General features: G+C 41.0%; 1 protein-coding gene across 6 annotated transcripts in view; it reads left to right on the plus strand.

Annotated features, from left to right (window-relative positions):
- The window catches only part of LOC122968770 (low-density lipoprotein receptor-related protein 2-like), a 30,248-nt gene extending 14,334 nt beyond the window's left edge, over positions 1-15,914 (plus strand). For 5 of the 6 annotated variants that reach the window (XM_044334239.1, XM_044334241.1, XM_044334242.1 and 2 more), the window contains 25 exons: positions 311-538; positions 628-894; positions 1,031-1,246; positions 1,484-1,666; positions 1,929-2,051; positions 2,594-2,761; positions 2,912-3,127; positions 3,258-3,487; positions 3,644-3,773; positions 4,138-4,331; positions 4,622-4,808; positions 5,678-5,890; positions 6,049-6,232; positions 6,309-6,510; positions 7,585-7,749; positions 7,898-8,152; positions 8,303-8,530; positions 8,771-8,905; positions 9,559-9,760; positions 9,852-9,977; positions 10,466-10,573; positions 14,219-14,455; positions 14,613-14,937; positions 15,253-15,349; positions 15,709-15,914. In XM_044334239.1, coding sequence (XP_044190174.1) covers positions 311-538; positions 628-894; positions 1,031-1,246; positions 1,484-1,666; positions 1,929-2,051; positions 2,594-2,761; positions 2,912-3,127; positions 3,258-3,487; positions 3,644-3,773; positions 4,138-4,331; positions 4,622-4,808; positions 5,678-5,890; positions 6,049-6,232; positions 6,309-6,510; positions 7,585-7,749; positions 7,898-8,152; positions 8,303-8,530; positions 8,771-8,905; positions 9,559-9,760; positions 9,852-9,977; positions 10,466-10,573; positions 14,219-14,455; positions 14,613-14,937; positions 15,253-15,349; positions 15,709-15,774 — 4,685 coding nt within the window. In that variant the 3' untranslated portion in view covers positions 15,775-15,914. The remainder of the gene's footprint in view (positions 1-310; positions 539-627; positions 895-1,030; positions 1,247-1,483; positions 1,667-1,928; positions 2,052-2,593; positions 2,762-2,911; positions 3,128-3,257; positions 3,488-3,643; positions 3,774-4,137; positions 4,332-4,621; positions 4,809-5,677; positions 5,891-6,048; positions 6,233-6,308; positions 6,511-7,584; positions 7,750-7,897; positions 8,153-8,302; positions 8,531-8,770; positions 8,906-9,558; positions 9,761-9,851; positions 9,978-10,465; positions 10,574-14,218; positions 14,456-14,612; positions 14,938-15,252; positions 15,350-15,708) is intronic. The other variant, XM_044334245.1, reaches the window with a different exon arrangement.
- Positions 15,915-18,886: the final 2,972 nt, after the last annotated feature.

The following is an 18,886-nucleotide window of genomic DNA, read 5'->3' on the forward strand; positions in this document are numbered from 1 at the left end:
TTCACAGGGGTTACTTTCTAGAGCACAAATAAACACACCACACCCCCGCACACCACTGTACAACCTTGCAGTGGTGCGCAGCAACACCTTATTTGGTCTGAATACGGCCTCAATCCATCCTTGTTTTTTCCCTCCCCGGCCTGTATTTTGGGCCTGCCTTTATTTGTTCGTGTTGACCATTATTGGCTTTTAATTGAATACAAGCTACTATTAGAGAAAATATGGTATACTAATATAATAACATGGCAAAGATATCTTGATGTTCTTTAAATAGAACTTTAAATTTCAACTGACTCTTTATCAATTTTAGAGGCTGCAGAGATTGCAACTACCACAACTGCAGAAAATCTCAGCTTAAATGCATCGCCATCACCTGTCAAACCCTTTAATCAGCCTCCTACCAAGCCATCCTGTACCAGCCCTTCAGTTCTGTGTCCAGATTCATCTTTATGCATCCTCCCAACACAGCTGTGTGATGGAAAGAAAGACTGTCTTGATGGATCTGATGAGAACTGTGTGAAAAGATGCCCTTACAATAGTAAGTAGTCACAAAAATTAACTCTTACATATTTTGTTGTAATGTTGCTTTTGTATTCTGTATTATGTATTAAATGCCTTCCTCCATAGCTGACTTTCTCTGCAAGGACCATAGGAGCTGTGTCTCCAAGAGTCTGGTGTGTGACGGCCGCTCTCATTGCCATGATGGCTCAGATGAGCTTAACTGTCCGAGTGTAGCTACTCCTGCAGCTCAGGCAAATGTCCTTAAGTGCCGTATGGGATCAAAGCCATGTAAAGATGGCACAGAGTGTGTTTTATACAGCCACGTATGTGACGGAGAGAACGATTGTCTGGATGGTTCTGATGAACAAGGATGCCCAGAAACCTGCAAACAAGGTTATTTCATTTTAAGATCTTGAGAGAGTTTATGGAATCATGTACACTCTGAACAATTTTTTGTTGTTTTTTTTTTTTTTTTTAACTATGACATAAAGTCCATGATGAGTCAAAACAATTCTGTGCTCCACTCCAGATGAGTTTCAGTGCTCCCACGGGAAGATGTGCATCCCTAAGGCTCAGGTTTGTGATGGGAAGCCGCAGTGTCAGGACCAATCTGATGAAGTGGACTGCTGGGAACGAACCAAGAGCTGCGAGCATCGTTGTGCTGATGGCAAGCGCTGCATCCCAAAGAAATTCCTGTGTGACGGGGAGAAAGACTGCCTGGATGGCACAGATGAAGTGGACTGTGGTAAGTCTTCACATTCAGTTTTTTAGTATTCATTCACTGGTGTTAGGCAGTGTTATTCCTGCCACCTCTAGAGGTTTGAAAGCAAGAAAACCTAATGAAACATGATTACCAACAAATATCAACCCACTTTTATAGAGCATGTGCCTGTTTCAGCATTAGCTAGCAGACAGTCCTGCCAGAGTGCTGAAACTGTTGAAAAGTTTTCAGTAGTTTAAAACTTAGTTTTCTCCCTTCCAGACCCTGTTACTGCTACAACAACAGAGCCTCCTGTCATTACTTCTACATCAGCTTGCATCACTCCTTCAGTTCTCTGTCCAGGTTCATCAGTATGTATCTCTCAAAAGCAGCTTTGTGATGGACAAAGAGACTGCCCTGATGCTTTTGATGAGAACAACTGTATAGTCCAGTGTAAAAACCGTGGTAAGTCTGAGTCCAGCAATGACCGCGAGGTAAAGGTAGCAGCAGGCTACTTATCCAGGAAAATAATGATGGCATGGACTCAATGTTGGAAACCCTCAAAGAAAAAGTGAAGTGCTACTCTCACTCACAATAAACTTGCTTTAGGCCAACTTTGATGAAATGCTATCTAAACTGTTACAGGGCAGCTATTTTCACAATGTTTGTTCTGAGATATTAATTCCTCTATGCTCCTCATATCGACTCCTGTATCTCTGCACATCAGCTGATTTCTTGTGCAGCGACCGGAGAAAGTGCATCCCTAGGATAGAAGTGTGCGACGGTCGTGCCCACTGTCCAGACGGCTCAGATGAGAAGCAGTGTAAATCAGAAGACCCTACTGCTCCCCGTAAGCCAACAAAATATACACAAACTAGATAAATAACAAGAATTATCTTAGTGCTAGGCAATGCACACTACTACTATTCCTCATACTTGATGTGCTCGCTGTGTACAAACACATAGTACACCCTAAGAACCACACACTCTCGGGTCCCCCTGACGACCAACTCATACACCCTAGCAAGCACCCGATACCATCATAGCAACCCCTAATACCTTACCAACTGACCATAATAGAATAATAACCACCTGGAAATGCTCCAGCAATCATATCCAGTCTGTGCCAAGCACTTAGAACGCCATAGCAACCAGCAAGAAACAACCTGACAACACCCTAGCAACCACATAGAAAAAGCAACCATTTAGCAGCACCCCAGCAAAAACCCCAATCCAACTGCACCATTTGCTCAGGTAGCATTCATAACCTTTTTTACAGGATTTGTTGAACAAAGAAAACAATCCCTGTCTTGTCTGTTTCCTGCCCAGCTCAGAAATTCAAGCTTGAATGTCTTCATATCCCATTAAATGCACGATTTTCTCTCTGCCAAGCCTCCACCAATATGCTTAGTGCCAGATCAGCCCCTCTGAAATGCCGTAAAGGTTTCAAGCTGTGTAAAGACGGCCTCGAGTGTGTCATGTACAGCCATGTGTGTGATGGAGAGAAGGACTGCCAGGATGGATCAGACGAAGAGGGATGTGCTGCACAATGCAAAGCAGGTTTGTTTTGTGCACTGAGCCGGTGAAAACAAGCAAAATGTTGGAACAGCAATTGGAAAACATAAACTGGATAGTCAGAAATAGATCAGTGAGAAATGGAAAAGAATCGAGTCATAGGTTGTGTCAAGGATTATGTTTTTCCTTCCCCAGATGAGTTCCAGTGTTCTCACGGGAATAGATGCATCCCACAGGCGCAGGTGTGTGATGGGCAAAACGACTGTCAGGATCGATCTGATGAAATGAACTGTGTGAGTCTGAGTGACGGCTGCCATCAGCACTGTGATAACAACACTCGCTGTATACCAGAGACCTTCCTGTGTGACGGCGAGAGAGACTGCGCTGATGGCTCAGATGAGGAAAAGTGCGGTAGGTGACTTTATATGTATCTGTATAGCAACCCAGAGCGAACCAGTAATCTTAATATCTCTGAAATGAAGATGAACATAAATATCTACAAATGCAGATGACATCCACACTTCTGTGTCTCTCTTTCTAGGTTTGGTGGCTTGTGCAATCAACCAGTATCGCTGTGCTAGCGGTCAGTGCGTGTCAGAGGCTCTGAGATGTGATGGATACGCTGACTGCAGTGACCACTCTGATGAGGTGGACTGCACAAGACCCCCACGCTGCCCAGCACAGCTCAAATGCCAGCACAGCCATGAGTGCCTGCAGAAAGAGTGGCTCTGTGACGGTGAGGAAGACTGCAAAGATGGGTCAGATGAGAAGGTAAGAAAGGGACAGTCAGACTGAGGTGAACCAAGATTATTATGTGATAGTACATACTGAAACTTTGCTTATGAAAAGAGAGGATGAAGGGAATGGAGTTTTTTTGAGTTGGGTTGGGAAGTAGTCGTTTTAAACTTTCTCATCATTTTTATCCAGTACTGCACTACGACTCCAGCGAAGTGCAGGGAATACCAGTGGCAGTGCGGAGACAACAGTCAATGCATCCCTCTGTTGTGGAGGTGTGATGGGAAGAAGGACTGTCACAATGGCATGGACGAGGACAAATGTAAGCATGTTTAAATTAGTCGGGTGAATGCTCTGCTTTACTTTTGTTGTCATGCAACATTGCATGCATTCCGGCTTGTTTGGATAAGGTTAGTTAGTGAAGACTGGATTATCTAATAATTTTCAAAGTAACTGAAATAATTCCAAATCTGCCATTTTATTTTCATGAGGTGGTATGCCCTGTAAAAAAAAAAAAAAAAAAATGGGCCTAATTTTTGGTACCAATACGACAACATAATGTCCGTTTCTGAATGTTGGAAGAAAAAACTACATATGAAAGGAAATGCTTTCCAATACAGCCAAATGTATTTAATCACTTTAAAAAGCATCTGTAGCATAATGAATCTGTGCATCTGCTTTAATAGGCAGCCAGAGAAAATGCCCCTCTCACCTTTACAAGTGTGGCAGTGGTGAGTGTTTGGAACCCCATCTGGTATGTAACGGCTTCACCAACTGTGCTGACAGTTCAGATGAGGGTGTGGGATGCACTCAACACAACTGCTCCAGCTCATCATCCCCTGAGTGTGACCACCACTGTGTCAGCACCCCAAATGGACCGGTCAGTACAAAAAACAATGTTCTGCTTCTTTTCTGTCCAAAGCTGTTAGTGCCGCTTTGTCACAAACTTTTCCTGAGTATGTTTTCATGTAAGCAAGCAAATCTTGTCACAAGTTTGTTTTTGAGTTTATTTATGGATAGGTCATATTTCAGTTCATCAGTTTAGTTTATCACAGCTAGAGAACTGTGGAAAAGTATATGTGTATAAGAATTTGACTCTTTACATATAAATGTGCACTATGCAGAATATACATCTTGCTTGGCTTGATGCCCTTTTCCTCATCTTTGCAGAGGTGTTACTGCGCTGCAGGTTTTGAGCTACATTCCAGTGCTATGTCATGTGTGGACATTGATGAGTGTAATTCAATGCCGCATGCTGTATGCAAACACACCTGCCTCAACACCGGTGGGTCCTACATGTGTCATTGCCACCCTGGCTTCTACTTGGAGCCTGACAACAAAAGCTGCAAGACAAAAGGTTAGTATGCCTATGCATAAAGGATCAAATTTTGATGTGATTAAAGAGACATTTGTGTGGCTTTGTGCCATTTTATCCCTTAAGCTGCCAATTGTAAATATGTCACACTACACAGCATAGAATTATTTTCATTTTTTATTTCATAACTTCCAGGCAGCCATTGGTTTCATTTCATTCTGATATAGTATAACACTACCAGATACTTGAAACCTGAGAAACTTTGAGTTAAGTAAGCTGTTGCAGTGACCATTGAGTTGTTTCTTTTTTATTTTATTTTGTCATCTCATGGTAATGCACTTGTCACTGTTTTGGCTTCCCAGCAGCAACCAATTTAGTGCAATAAATGGGCAAATTTACAACTTGTTCACAATTTATGGAGTAGTTATACCTATTTTGGGTTTGTTTTTCTGACAACATAGCATGTAAATGCTTTTTCACAGACTGTCCAATCTTGGATCTTTTAAATGCTGTAAAAGTTCTTGAAATGTCATACTCACTGAAATTCAATTCTAGGTGGTTTTCATTGCATATTAAAATAACCTTATCGGACATCTTAAAGTATGATTGTTTGGCTCAGGAAATAAAATTCTATATTGGATTTTTAGTCACGTACAGAACTACAATGACCCAAAGGACTAATTTCTGCTGAATACCACAGAAAGTGATGTCATCAGTTTATGCCCCGTGCACCAATTATGAAACGTTGATGAACCTGTGTAACTATGTGAACTCAAAAAATGTTGAAAACAAAGTCTTGCAATATGTGATAACGTGTAGAGTGCTCATTAAGTTTTTGATGACAAAATAACCTTGGAATGCTTTAGCTTTTTGGTTGTGGTATCATACTGTGGTCACATTTCCATCTCTAGACGAGCCATTGCTTCTAGCGTCGGTGCAGTCAGAACTGTTACTTCTGGGGGTCCATAGTGCCACCTTGAATCTTCTCTCCTCTGCCAATCGTCCGGTCTTCTCACTGGATTACAACTGGGCTCAACAGAGAGTTTACTGGCTGAGCCCTGACTACCAGAGCATCCGCTGGGCTGACATGAAAAACTCAAACAACAAAGGGACACTTATCAAAGGTATGACTGTATTAGGAATTCTACAATTGTGTAATTAAAGTATTTTAAATGGGTGATCAGTAAGATTTGAAGAAAATAATTAACTAATGCACCAGAATATGATTAACCTAAGACACCCCACTTGACCTGATTTGTATTCAAACAAAATCTTGTTACAGGAGTGAAGTCGGATTTCATCGCAGTGGACTGGGTCGGTAAGAACCTGTACTGGGTGGATGGACTGGTGGGCCAGATTCTGGCGGTGAAGCTCAGTGATGCCACAGTGAGATCTCAGGACTACACTGTGGTGCTGGGTGAAGATCTGGAACAGCCAAGCTCACTGGTCCTGCTGCCACACAGAGGGTAAGGCGCTCAGCCCTGGTAGCTTTACTCCTGAACTTAAATTAAAGTCTCAACCATTTTGTGTGCTACTTGTCAGGTTGATGTTGTGGTCAGAGATAGGCAGCACCCCTCAGATCGAGCGGTCTGGCATGGACGGTTCAAAGAGGAAGGTGGTGGTGAGCAGCGGCTTGAGCTGGCCCGTTAGTTTGGCCTTTGACCTCCTGGACAACAGGGTGTACTGGGCTGATGAGAAGCTGCGTTGCATCGGCTCAGCTTCTCTGGACGGAGACAACGTCAAGGTAAACACAATGGAGGGAAAAAGACAGATGAAAAGCCTAAAAACAAATTGGTTCCAAAGAGTTTAACGTTTTAGTCATCTGATGAAAACGCATCTGTCTGAGGTGTGTTCCACTCACTTCAAAAAGTACATGTTCTCATTTCAGTGGGTATGTTTCAGTTGATGTGATTACAGCTAGTCTCCCAATAGTTCTGTTATTATTAGGAACCGAGCCCAAAAGGCAGAGGACTACTGTAAAACAGTAGTTTTACTACTACTGACTACTGTAAAACTACCACTTTCAAACCTGTATCAATGGATTCGCAACAAAAATTCCTACTAAAATATGACTTTTAATGTAAGATTTGGCCAAAGTAATGGGATTTATGAGGAGATTTCACAAAAAGCGTACTCTAAAATCCTCCTCTCCAACTGCTCCTGGTGATGTCACTCCCTCAGTGCTGTGAAACATTCCGCAATACACACTCATTATAAAATCACAGTAGGAGCAAGAAAAGACTTTAAAACTCACACTCTAATATCTCTAATAAAACAAAAAAAGATAGAAAAAACATGTAAATTCAAGATTTGTAGGTCAAGGTCTTGTGACTCATTTAACGTTCAAATGAGGTCTGTATCTAAAACTATGTGGAAGCAGTAAATGTTCAAAAAGGTGTGGGTTCGCTCACACTCTCCATTCAAATATGAGTATTTTTCTGTGTCCAGCTGCAGTTTCTTTATTGTCTCTACACACCTGACAATACACGTCAATCAAACTTTGACCAGGTCAGGTGGGTTAAAAATCTTTCCTTTTCTAAAAATAGACGTGTGAGCAAGACAGACATGTCTCACCCTGCAGAAAATTCTTATCCTGTCAAACTTTCAAAATAAAAGCACACCACACTTGTAAGAAATATCCCTCATTTTTAAAAAGCAAAATGATCTGATCCCGACGGGCCAGAGTGCGAGGTCCAGACCAACGCTGCTTGCAGCTTTAATTATTATTATTATTATTATTATTATTATTATTATTATTATTATTATTATCATTATTATTGGATAGTAAACAGTGATTGTTGTTGCCTTCTCTCACTAGATCCTCCAGTTAGCTGAAACTCCAAGCCCTTTCTCTGTGGCGGTCTTCAATGATCGTCTATTCTGGTCTGACACCAAGAGACGAACCATCCGCTCAGCTAACAAGAACAACGGGAAAGATCAGAAGGTTCTTCTGAAGAGACCAGGACAGCCATTTGGACTGAAAGTGAGTCTTCATCTTGGTGCGGTTATAAGTCCAGAACAGCAGTTTTCATTTTTTATGGACAATTTGCTGTAACAATGAAAACCTAAGAAGTTGCAAGGTTTCAGGAAAACAACTTGAGACTTGATGTGTATGTTTCCTCTCTCCGCAGGTGATGCATGCCCTTTCCCAACCAGACATATCCAGCCCCTGTGACCTGCTACACTGCTCCCATCTCTGCCTCCTGACCCCAGTAGCGAGGGGCAGGTCTGGAGTACCGGGGTCAGCAGGAGCTCCAGCGGTTAGGGGGCCTACAGCAGTCTGCCGATGCCCAAAGGGGCTGCTGCTTTCCAAGGACAAGATCACCTGCTCTCTGCCTTTGGAGTCAACCTTCATCCTGCTCTTGTCTCAGAAGACAGTCTATCAGGTGAATTGTCTCTTTGTGGTGTCAAGAACAGTCTGCAGACACACTTCTGAGAAATAAATTTGAAACACTAAGTTCTCCTTTCTGCTTGAATCGTAATTCATAAAACACAGCGCTGTTCTGTTGCTAATCTTTCTCTCCCATTACTTGTAGATTTACTTGCATTCTATGCGTCATGATGGTGTTGCTCTGAAAAAAATGCCAAATGGACGGGCTTTAGCCCTACCCGGGGTAACTGAGGCCTTGGGACTGGACGTGTCCATCCCAGGACTTTCCCTGTATGTGGCAGATGCAGGACAAGGATCTGTGAACGTGCTGAAGCTGAGTGGCTCCAGGTCGAGACAGGGCCTGACACCTGCTGGACAAATCCTAAAGCTAAAGGTGGGCAGAGTTTACGTTTTCAAGGGAATAAGCAAGTTCTTAAATTCTGGAGTAATGTTATTTAAGATATAATTACATTACAATACATGTTTTTGTTTTCAGGCTTTCTGTCATTAATTTTAATTATTGATGCAGCCCAGCTACAAAATGGATTGACCATTATTAGAGTTAATAAAGCAGCCTTACAAGTTGGGTGTCATGACAGTCAGTATTTCCTGGTGTCTTGCTTTACCCAATAAGGATGATACTGTCACGGCTCTGGCAGTTGACTGGGTGACCTCCAACCTCTACTGGAGCAGCACTGAACGGCCTGATCTCCATGTGACCTCCCGCTATAACGGCTACACCACCTCATTGCTGCAGGGATCACTGAAGGTGAAGTACACTCGGCTGCACTGCTAACATTTCCTTTTTTTTTTCTTTTTTTCTTTTGTTCATCCATGATCATCTTTACCCCTAACATTTAGATGACCCCTTCCTCCCAACATAAATTCCCCTTGATCTCTGGCTACAGCTTCAAATCATATCTAGTCAGCAGGCAGCTCCTCCCTCCGACCACCACTGATGAACTCAGCACACTAGTTTCACTTCTGATCTAGCCCTGCAAGTGTCTGCTGTGGAAGTCTACTTCCCAAAACGTCTTCAAATAATAATTTTCTTTTATCCATGAAGAAAGTCAAAAGACATCCAGATTGGATGCACAGCTGGATTTTCTCAGGAGCCTTTATACTGTAAATGGTAAGTGAATGTAGATGTAAAATTATTGTAACATTAAAACATTTACTCTAAGCTGCCACTTTAGTATTTCATTAATAATCTAATAAAATAACAAACTCAGCAGAAACATCCAAGACCTCTGATGCATAATAAGGCAGTATATACAGTACAGTGTTCTCTCTTTTTCAACCCTCACCCGTCTTTGAGCTTCTGTCCTTTTTTTTTTTTTTTTTTTTTATCCCTGAGACCCTTTTTTCAACTGTTTTTTTTTTCTCACATAAATTTAGCACAGGTCATGTTTGTCCTTTCAGGGCACTACATCCATCGCAGTGCACCCCCCCTCAGGTCGACTCTGCTACACAGCGATAGTGACGGCAGGTGGAAAGAGCCAGACAGAGGTGGACTGCGCCTGGATGGATGGTCGTAACAAAGCAGTGCTGTGGAGGAAGTCGAGCATCCCCATTTCTCTGGTCTTTTCCAATAAAGGAACCGTAATCTACTGGGCTGACACAGGTGAGAGGTTAAAAGTCTTTATGACTTTATTAGAGCATATTTTTTGCTGCTCTGGCTTCTGTGTGCATCTGTCTAATTACTCTTTCCCCAGATGAGGGCATAATCAGCTCCCTCGGAGTGGATGGCTCAGGCTACAAACAGTATAAAACAGGGCCAGGTCTCCTCATCTCCTTCACACACACTGAGAACATCCTTCTCTGGGTCACCCTGGACAAAGGTAAGGATGGACTTACTTCTTGTTTTGGTGGGTTTTCAGGCAAATGGTCTTGGGATTCCATGGCTGAAGACTGCAGCACCCACAAAGCCTTAAGGGAAAGTCATAGGGCTTGGTGGTGTTCTTTCTGTTACACTCTAATAACCTGTTGAGTGCCGTGTCATACTTCACCTCCATTTTCATTAGTCTTTATCGCCTTCAGGCAGCAGATGGCATCACAGACTAATGTAAAAATGAATTATTCATTCAACTTATTCTTGGCTGTCTGTGCTGCTACTTTTCCTCTCCATCAGGACTGTTTTTGTTTCAAATCTTGCTATACCGTTTGATTAGTGAACATGCATTACATATTTAATTACTACCCTCCCTACTTAGCACCTTCTGAATACTTGATCCTTTGTGTTTGCACTGTTGACCCTTAAGTAGTTGTTTAAGCTTTATTTATGCTTGATTTAGAATTCTTTTTTTCCATTTGTTTCTAACCTGTGTAGATGTTTCCAAACTGTGGTTCAGCGACGGTCTCCAGCCTAAACAGCTGTGGTTTGAGACAAAAACCAACATGGTAGAAGTCAGAGCCTACAGCAACGGCAGCCAGTCTGGTAGGAATCTATGATTGCGTGTGTTGCTTCCAAAAAAAGAGAAAAGAGATTATGGAAAGCCCATGACTTATCATCACAATTCTCCAAAACAAAGTTCTTGACGTACTTCACAACATACAAGACATCATGATAATTTGAACAGTTTTGGAAACAGGAAGCAAGATACAAATGCAGTTTACTTGGTCAGTGGTCAGGCTATAGTCTGCACCAGGGTGACAAGAAGAGTCAAAATATGTAGTCAGGAGGAAAGAGATGCTTTCTGGCAGGCAAAAGAAGCAAGTAGAAATTACTTTAAAGCAACGGCAACATACAATATTTATTTAACTGGCGCTTACATCTCTCCTCTGTATAATGTATACTGAGGTTCAAAGCAAATATAGCAGAACACTGAGCAGGCAGGTGAGGGGAGACTGGCTGACTAGACAGGAGGTGTTTTTGAGCCTCAAGAGGGACACCAATAACAATAAAGCAAGGAATTCCCAACAGAAATATGCTATAACAAAAAATAAATTAAAGCTAAATAAAACACAGCAAGAGTACTGCTGCACAGATGGGCCTTGATAATGTGAGTTAAATTCACAAAAAAGCGAGTCTATGTATAACAGACACACTGGTAGCAAAAGCTGGTTACACTCCTCGGCATAGCCTGCTGAACAACAGTCTCTATCTTCAGTTATTTCAGGCTGGGCATCAGCTCTCATTGAGTTAAAAGGTCATTTCAATCAGGAGAGACAAGTGAATGGAGAAAAGATATGGTTATTATACAAATAGAAATGATAGTCATTAAGTCTTTGGTGCTTGAATTCCAAAGGGACATCATCCCTGAGCAGCCGCGAGATAGGAGTCCAGACGCTGGTGGTAATGCTGGTGGTGGCTGATGACTTCGATGAGACTGAGAGCTGATGAAGCGATGGGACTGATGATCCTGCAGAGACTGGGCGGAGATGGGGAAGTGGAGGGGCACGTGTAACAGCTGCATGCTAGACTATTTCAGAGAGAGAGACTTATTTAAAAAGACAGCAACAAGATGATAGGCTAAAAATGAAGGTGTGCTGCTGTGCTATTGGATAGAAATGATCACCTGATGACTGCTGAAACTCAATTTACGCCCCCGGGCACCGACAGCTAGGAAATAGAGTATATTAGAATAGAGATGAGAATGACAGGGCGGTATGAGCAATAAAACTACAGCCTGGCATGCAAAAGATAGTCTTCCTGACTGAACTTTCGCTAAGCTTCATTAAAACTTATCTTGCAAGGCAGCTGGATTTGCAAGATCACAATCACGCGAAAAAATCCATCTTGTCAGGCTTCAAGTTATGCGCTTGTGTCCAAACCACTGGTGGTTCAGACCAATCAGAATCCTATGAGGATTCTCATGATCTCGCAAATCCAGCTGCCTCACAAGGTAAGATGGCAATAGACAGATGGTTCATCCAATCACCTGCCAAGTATTTTTTGAAAGTGCCTGCCCTTTTCCAAGGACGACTTCTCAGATGGTTCTGTGTAACAAACCATCTGGCGCATCAATTTATATTAAAATGCCTTCAGGCTAAATCCTGCTGCACTCCAAAAGTAGTTAATAAAATCTTACGAGTTAATTTTAAAACTGAAGGTTAATCAATAAAGAGAACCAAGGATTGGAAATATATGATATTGTTTCTTTCTTGAACATTACCAGAAACAGAATTGCAGTAATCCAATCAAAAGAGTTGCAGCAACGTATATTGATGACAAAGGCAAAAATAAACTTCCAAACCTTTAATGGTTACAAATGCACACACTTCTGTGAATTGTATCAAAAGAAACATAGCTGCACGATTATATGCACCTGTTTTCAGTCACGACAATGCCAAGACGATTTACAACGAGAGGCAAGATGACCAGTAAACAGGGCATTTCTTTTACCAGAAGCAGTCCATTAACATCTAATTTTGCATGTCATTTGGAGTGGAGTGTCTTTCTTATACCAAATGATTGATAGGGCTATTTATAGTTTGTGTTCAGGTAAATACTGTACAAATTTGGCAACAGTAGCATGTATGTAAAAAGAGACCAGAATCTGAGATCCAATCAGAGATACAAACAAGTTTAAAGCTTCTCCAAAGGCCCACAACATGTGTGTAACTTCATGCAGGTTGCAGTCTCCTAACCACTTGGACATGTAACATCATTTGGAGATTCTGTTGGATTAAAAGTGCACAGTTGATGCTGTTGTGAAATTGTGAAAGTGGCTTGTAAACACTGAAATCCTTGTTACATAATATTGCATCATAATGCGTTAATTCCTGCCAGGGATTGTAATGCCAACCCAAAGGCTTATAGCAAACTGCCAGCTTAATTTCTAAAAGAGAAGTATGCCAAACTAGTTTGTTAGTCATAAATCGGGAAGTACACCATCTGCACAGTTACATTTTCACCTGGATTTTTCTGTCCGTTTCTGAGTGGAAGAAGCAGATAAAGTGTGTTATCGGACACTCCGGGCTGAATGAAAAGACTCCACTTAGGCTCGGTTTGAGTTGAATAGCTGAAAAGACTGCAGAGTGATGTGATACCTGCAGGGAGATGGGACTTGGCAAGCTGTGAGATTCCAGTCTGTTACTCTGTGTGCTGCAGTGAGAGAGTGATGGTGAATCGAGCTCTAACATACGCTCCCATAGTACTCCCTCTTCTTCCGTTGACCTGTCACACGCACTCTTGCTGTGTAAACATTTGCATGCAAAAGTTGTGCTTCCAAGTAAAGCTTGTGGTTTATTTGTTGATGACATGACACACTGTTAGCTAGCTTGAATATACTGCCATATAATGACATAATAATATAATATGCCCAATAATGACATGTGTCTATAATGCTCTTATTAACTTTAATAACGTGCTTTATAACCAGTGAAGCAACATCTGAATCTGAGATACACAGCCACCTGAACTTCTTTTGGGAACAACTGAAGAGGCCAATGACATTGCAACATGACATGACATTACAAGACACACTCTTGAATGATGGAGTGCTAGAATAATGTCTGTGAACAAATTCTGCAAAAGCAGAAATGTGAATATGAAGTCTTTGCACAATATTACAAAACCATGTCAGCATTCATTCATTTGCTCACATCCAAAAGTACAATGCTGTCTTCCACAGGTCGCAATTATCCGTAGACAAATGTCAACACACCTCTCTGTCACGTTTTCTGGATATTACCCAAACTCGTTTCCTCAGTCTGGCACTGGAAGTGTCCTTACTGTGCCAAGCATATTATATCATTACACACAGCCCTAAGGCCCTCAGGTGTGCTTTATTAAGCTATAACGGACATTGCCAACATTTACATGGGGGGGGAAGTCTAATGATGGATCTAGCATGCACTATTCTTATTCCCACATAACTCACATATATACATACTGTATGTACAGTAGACATGGGAACCTGTCTATCCACAACAGAACACTTTATTTGTGTGAAACAATGTGAAGACACATCTCTCACACTAGAATTCATTTTAAATTTTATTTGAATTCATTTCAAATTGTATTCAAATCAATGAATATCTTTGGTGTACAGCTAGTAATTATTAAAGATAAAGTCTCTTCTCATGCCCTCTATATCATACCTCAAATATTTATTCATGTGATTTGCCTTTTACCCAGGAACTAACGCCTGCACCAAAAACAACGGGGGATGTGTCCATCTGTGCATGCCCTTTCCCGGAGGGCGGACATGTAAATGTGGCCGGGGTTTCTACAGTGTCAATGCCACTTCCTGTGACCCGCTACCCCACTGTCCCACTGGGGAGGAATCCTGCTTCGATGGTAGCAAATGTATCAACAGCAACAAGTTCTGTGATGGACACGTGGACTGTCTGGACCAGTCGGATGAACAGGACTGTGAGTTTTCATAAAAATGGAGAAAAAAAATCTGAAAAGGGGCATTAAGAAAACTAAATAATACAGATCTTATCTTATTTTCCAATACATTAGAAGTATTTTTGGTATCTTGTGGCCCTCTCAGATGCATAATCACTAACTGTGAATCTCTCTTCAGGTCCAAACACAAACTCAGCCTCTTTCGGGATGAAAGCCAGCGATGGCCGCTCTCCTCAGTCTTCCTTCTCCTCTCCTCACCCAAACACCCCAAAGGACTCTTTTCTCTCTGTCAAGAAAGATTCTGCATCATGTGACCTCCATCACTGCAGCGGTCATGGCAACTGCATCACAGAAGGCAAAGTCACTCGTTGCCAGTGTGCAGCTGGTTACAAGGGAGAGTTTTGTCAAGAGAAAGAGACTGAACGGAGCCATGCGGCTGTTGTCCTGGGTGTCTTCTGCCTTGTCGCTGCATTAATGGCTGCTGCTTTCATTTTTGCTAAAAGGTATTGACCATGAGAGTGTTGTGTTTTGCACCTCGGCCAGAGGGGTATACTTTAAATGAGTGGTGGGCAGAAATGCATTTAGGCATATTTATCCAGTTTATTTCTGCTGCAGCAGCACTTTTCTCTGGTTCACACTTTGTGATCCAGAGAGGAAACTAAATATTAAAGTCAGTTGCTGTAGTGTTTGGTTTGAATTAAAACCTAAAGTGACTGTTGGACCTCTGCACCACTTAAGACCTGCTCTGTGCCACATAATTCTGTGACCCATGTATAGATTTAAAACTTCTCATTTTTAAAAAAATCTTTTTTCAACAGGAGAGCCTGGGTGTCCATCAGAAGCAGATCCATGGAAAAAGAAACTCTGATGGCCAACATGGGTCTGCCTTCTGAACAGTCCGATTCCGACTGTGAGGTAAAACAGGGGAGGGAAATTCATCTGCTTTTTTGTTTGCTGTTTTTGAGTTTAAAAATATGAACCATTAATGTGTCTTACTTACCTACTAAACCCACAGAGTTTGGGTTAGGGCCACCAATATGATACCATATCATAAAGATCTGCTAATTTACTGTAGAATCATCCAGTGTTTTTCTTTAAATTGACTAAAAGGAAGTTGAATGCAAGTTTATAAGATAAGTAACTTTTTTGGTTACAAGACCAAGAAGTTGGGTTAAAAAAATTGGTACATTCTAAAGTATGATATGTCTTCATAGTTTCCAATTACTGTTTCTGCTCAGTTATTAAAATTTCAATTTTTTTTTCTTCTTCCTCAGGAGCTGGAGTCGCCAGTAGACATGAAGAACCCCCCACTACCATTAAAGCCACTCCAGCTCAAATAGACTGTTCTGCATTCACTGACAGGGAATTTGGCATCGAGTAAACATCTGGTGGCTGATGATGTAGCTGTTATACTATGTCTATGAGTTTCAACATGCTGGTGTAAACTGTCTCTGTGTGCAATAAAAGTGATAAAGGATTACCCAAAAACCAGACTGTTTCTAAAATACAAGAAAATAACATCAGAAGTTTCTAAGGTGGTTGGTCACTAATGAGCTGCTACTGAGAGATATTTGATAATTTTCTTACAGCTGATTGGTCAGTTTCAGGGCGATTTAAGTGTGACGTCTAGATACTAGAATAAAATAAGCAGCTTGTACAGTAGTGTGTTTTCATAGCATTCACTCAAGGAAAATGGCCTGACAAAGATGAGTCAGCTTACTTTTTACGGCTTTTAACAACCCAACATAACTGAATCAACAAACATACAGGAACAACAGATATAAGGAAGTTTCACATCCTGCAATTTCCCCTTCACATCCCCGACACCAAGCAGACAGATTTGTCATCATGACTGATCTCTGCACACTTAACTTTGTCTGTCATTGTTTAGCTCTTATGTCTCTCTCTAACCTCTTATTTGTGTGTATATTGCATATCTTACTTATGCCCCTGTCATAACACTGCTTCGACGTTGTCAGAACTGTGTTTGTTTAACTGGTTATCATGCAACACTGTTTTGTCTGTAAGCCACACTTAATAATTTAGTTTGTTTATTTTGTCCCTGTGCAGAATAGTTTTGTTTTTCATAAATCATAGAGATACAAAACCCCAACAATTATATTAGAGCCTGACAACCTAAGAACCTTCTTGTCAGTTTATGTGCACTGCCAAAATGTTATCACAGCTCTCCAGGTTATAGTCAGTAGCCCTTTTTCTAGTCTATCAGTTTCGACCTAAGGCTTCCGTGTGACATTTTGGTTCCAGTTTGTCCCCATTCTTTGTTCCTTAGACACATATTTAGCATGCATCCCTTTGTTTACAGTCTTCCACCAGCCATAGCTGATCCAGAGGTGGTCAGGAAACATGCATGCATGTTTTTTTTTTTGTTGTTTTTTTTTTTTTACTGCTTTAATTGTGTGATAGTATCCTATTCTGCCCAACAAAGCTGAAGGGCAGTAAGGGTGCAAGGCAAAGAGAAACTTCATCCTGTCCTGAAAAACGTATCCTTGATACAAAACAGGAACATATTGTCCATATTTATGTTCAAATTAACTCTGAATTGGATGTTTGAAAAACAAAAATACTTTCTACCCTTCACTGAGATACAATACACTGATCCTTGATAATTAAAAAATGTCTTTGCATGCATGCATCATTAATCAGAAATCATGCATGATGCTCTTGACATCATGCTCTCACAGTTATACAGCTGACACGGTATGTTACTGTATGCTGATACTGAAAATGTTTAAATCTCAGTAGTTCCATTTAACAAAAATATTCAACTGTCCAACAAATATGTAGCAGACTGACTCACCACACCCCTGTTTCTTTCAAAACAAACTCATCTCACCCTGTGTATGGTATATATTACATAATGTGTGTAGTATAGTATGTAAAGAAGGAAGAGAGGGAAATTAAACTTGCCTTCAAGCCATGATGAGAGTTGCACTTACACCCTCAAAATGTTTGCAGTCTCAAACTCAACCTAATATTCCCACAGACATCTTATCTTTTTATACAAATAAAGCAAAGTCCTATGTATTATTAAGATCTTAATGTTGATGTAATGTACTAATGCATGTTAAATTGTGCAAGTTTTACCTTTTTTAGGAGGTGTACCTGGTGTGTGCATTTGGGCTGTTAGTAATTTTTGTTGGATACCATAATCTAACCCCATTCTGCTGTAACTTGTGTAAAAGCCATTTCATTGTTGTCTTGCTTTCGGTATCAGTGAGACTTTGCCCTCATCTGTTTTCTGTCACGTTTTGTCAGACGTGCATTTTATCTGGGTTTTCTTCTTGAGTTTCATACAGTATCTTATCTTTGCTATCACCATCATCACCAACCATCACTATCATCTATCATCTTGATAGATCAAACATGAAACTTCCTCTGGTTCATGTGACATAAAGGTTATTTTTAATCAAAGCATTGACTGTAGATGTTAAGCTTCAAGCTTTACTGAGTTTGTGATCACACATCCAACCATTTTCCACCACTTACCTGAGTCATCCAGGTCCTCCTAGGAGGATCCCATATCCCATATCCCACTCTAGCCCTGGTAAGCCCAGGCTAGAGTGGGATATGGGGGAAATGTAATCTCTCCAGCATGTTCTTGTCTGCCTTACAGTCTTCTCCCAGCTACCTATGCAGGAAAACATCTGGAGAGACATCATGATCAATGCTCCTGATCCTGCCCAAAAGCCCAAGATCCCTGGAAATAGCAAACTTTTGCATATGATGAATGAAAGGTATGCTGTAATTGATGGCTTCTTAACCCCTAAATGCATACCTTGAGTCTTTAGAGACCCGAGACCAGATCTAGTCTGATTCCCTCATTTTAGTCCCATCTATTCCGGTTTTTAACAATCATTATCAATCATTGAAAACCCTTGTTTTTCTAATGTTTTTCTCCAAAACATTTATAGAGTGTTCTTTCTCTTCTTTTACGGGATGAATGTAGGAAGCAGGTTATAGCAGTGTTTTCCTGTTTGGCCTCATGTTTTATTACTGACTATGAAATAACACAAGTATAAAGATGTTTCTCAATCAGATCACTTAAAAGCGGAACTGAAGTTTGACAACAATAGCTCAGACAACATGGGCTTGACACACACACAGCCATGTTGTAATGACCACACGATAATGACTGATTTGTGCTGACTAATCTGTGTTTGGTGAGTGCCAGTCATTGAGTGTGTGTTAATGGGACATAGAACAATATGTATTTAAATATTACATTGAAAGACACAGTTTTATAAAAACAACATGCCCATTTTAAGGGATAACAAATCGTGATCAGAATTGCCCACAGAAGGCCCACATTGAAGCTTAACAAAAAATCCTTAAATAAAGTATTGGAGAGTTTTAATAGGCTTCAAGTCAGACACAAAAGTATTATTTTTCACATGAGGCCTAAAAGACATATATGAAGTGCTGCATGTTGCG

This window comes from Thunnus albacares, chromosome 18 (assembly GCF_914725855.1).
Source record: "Thunnus albacares chromosome 18, fThuAlb1.1, whole genome shotgun sequence".
Lineage (NCBI taxonomy): Eukaryota > Metazoa > Chordata > Actinopteri > Scombriformes > Scombridae > Thunnus > Thunnus albacares.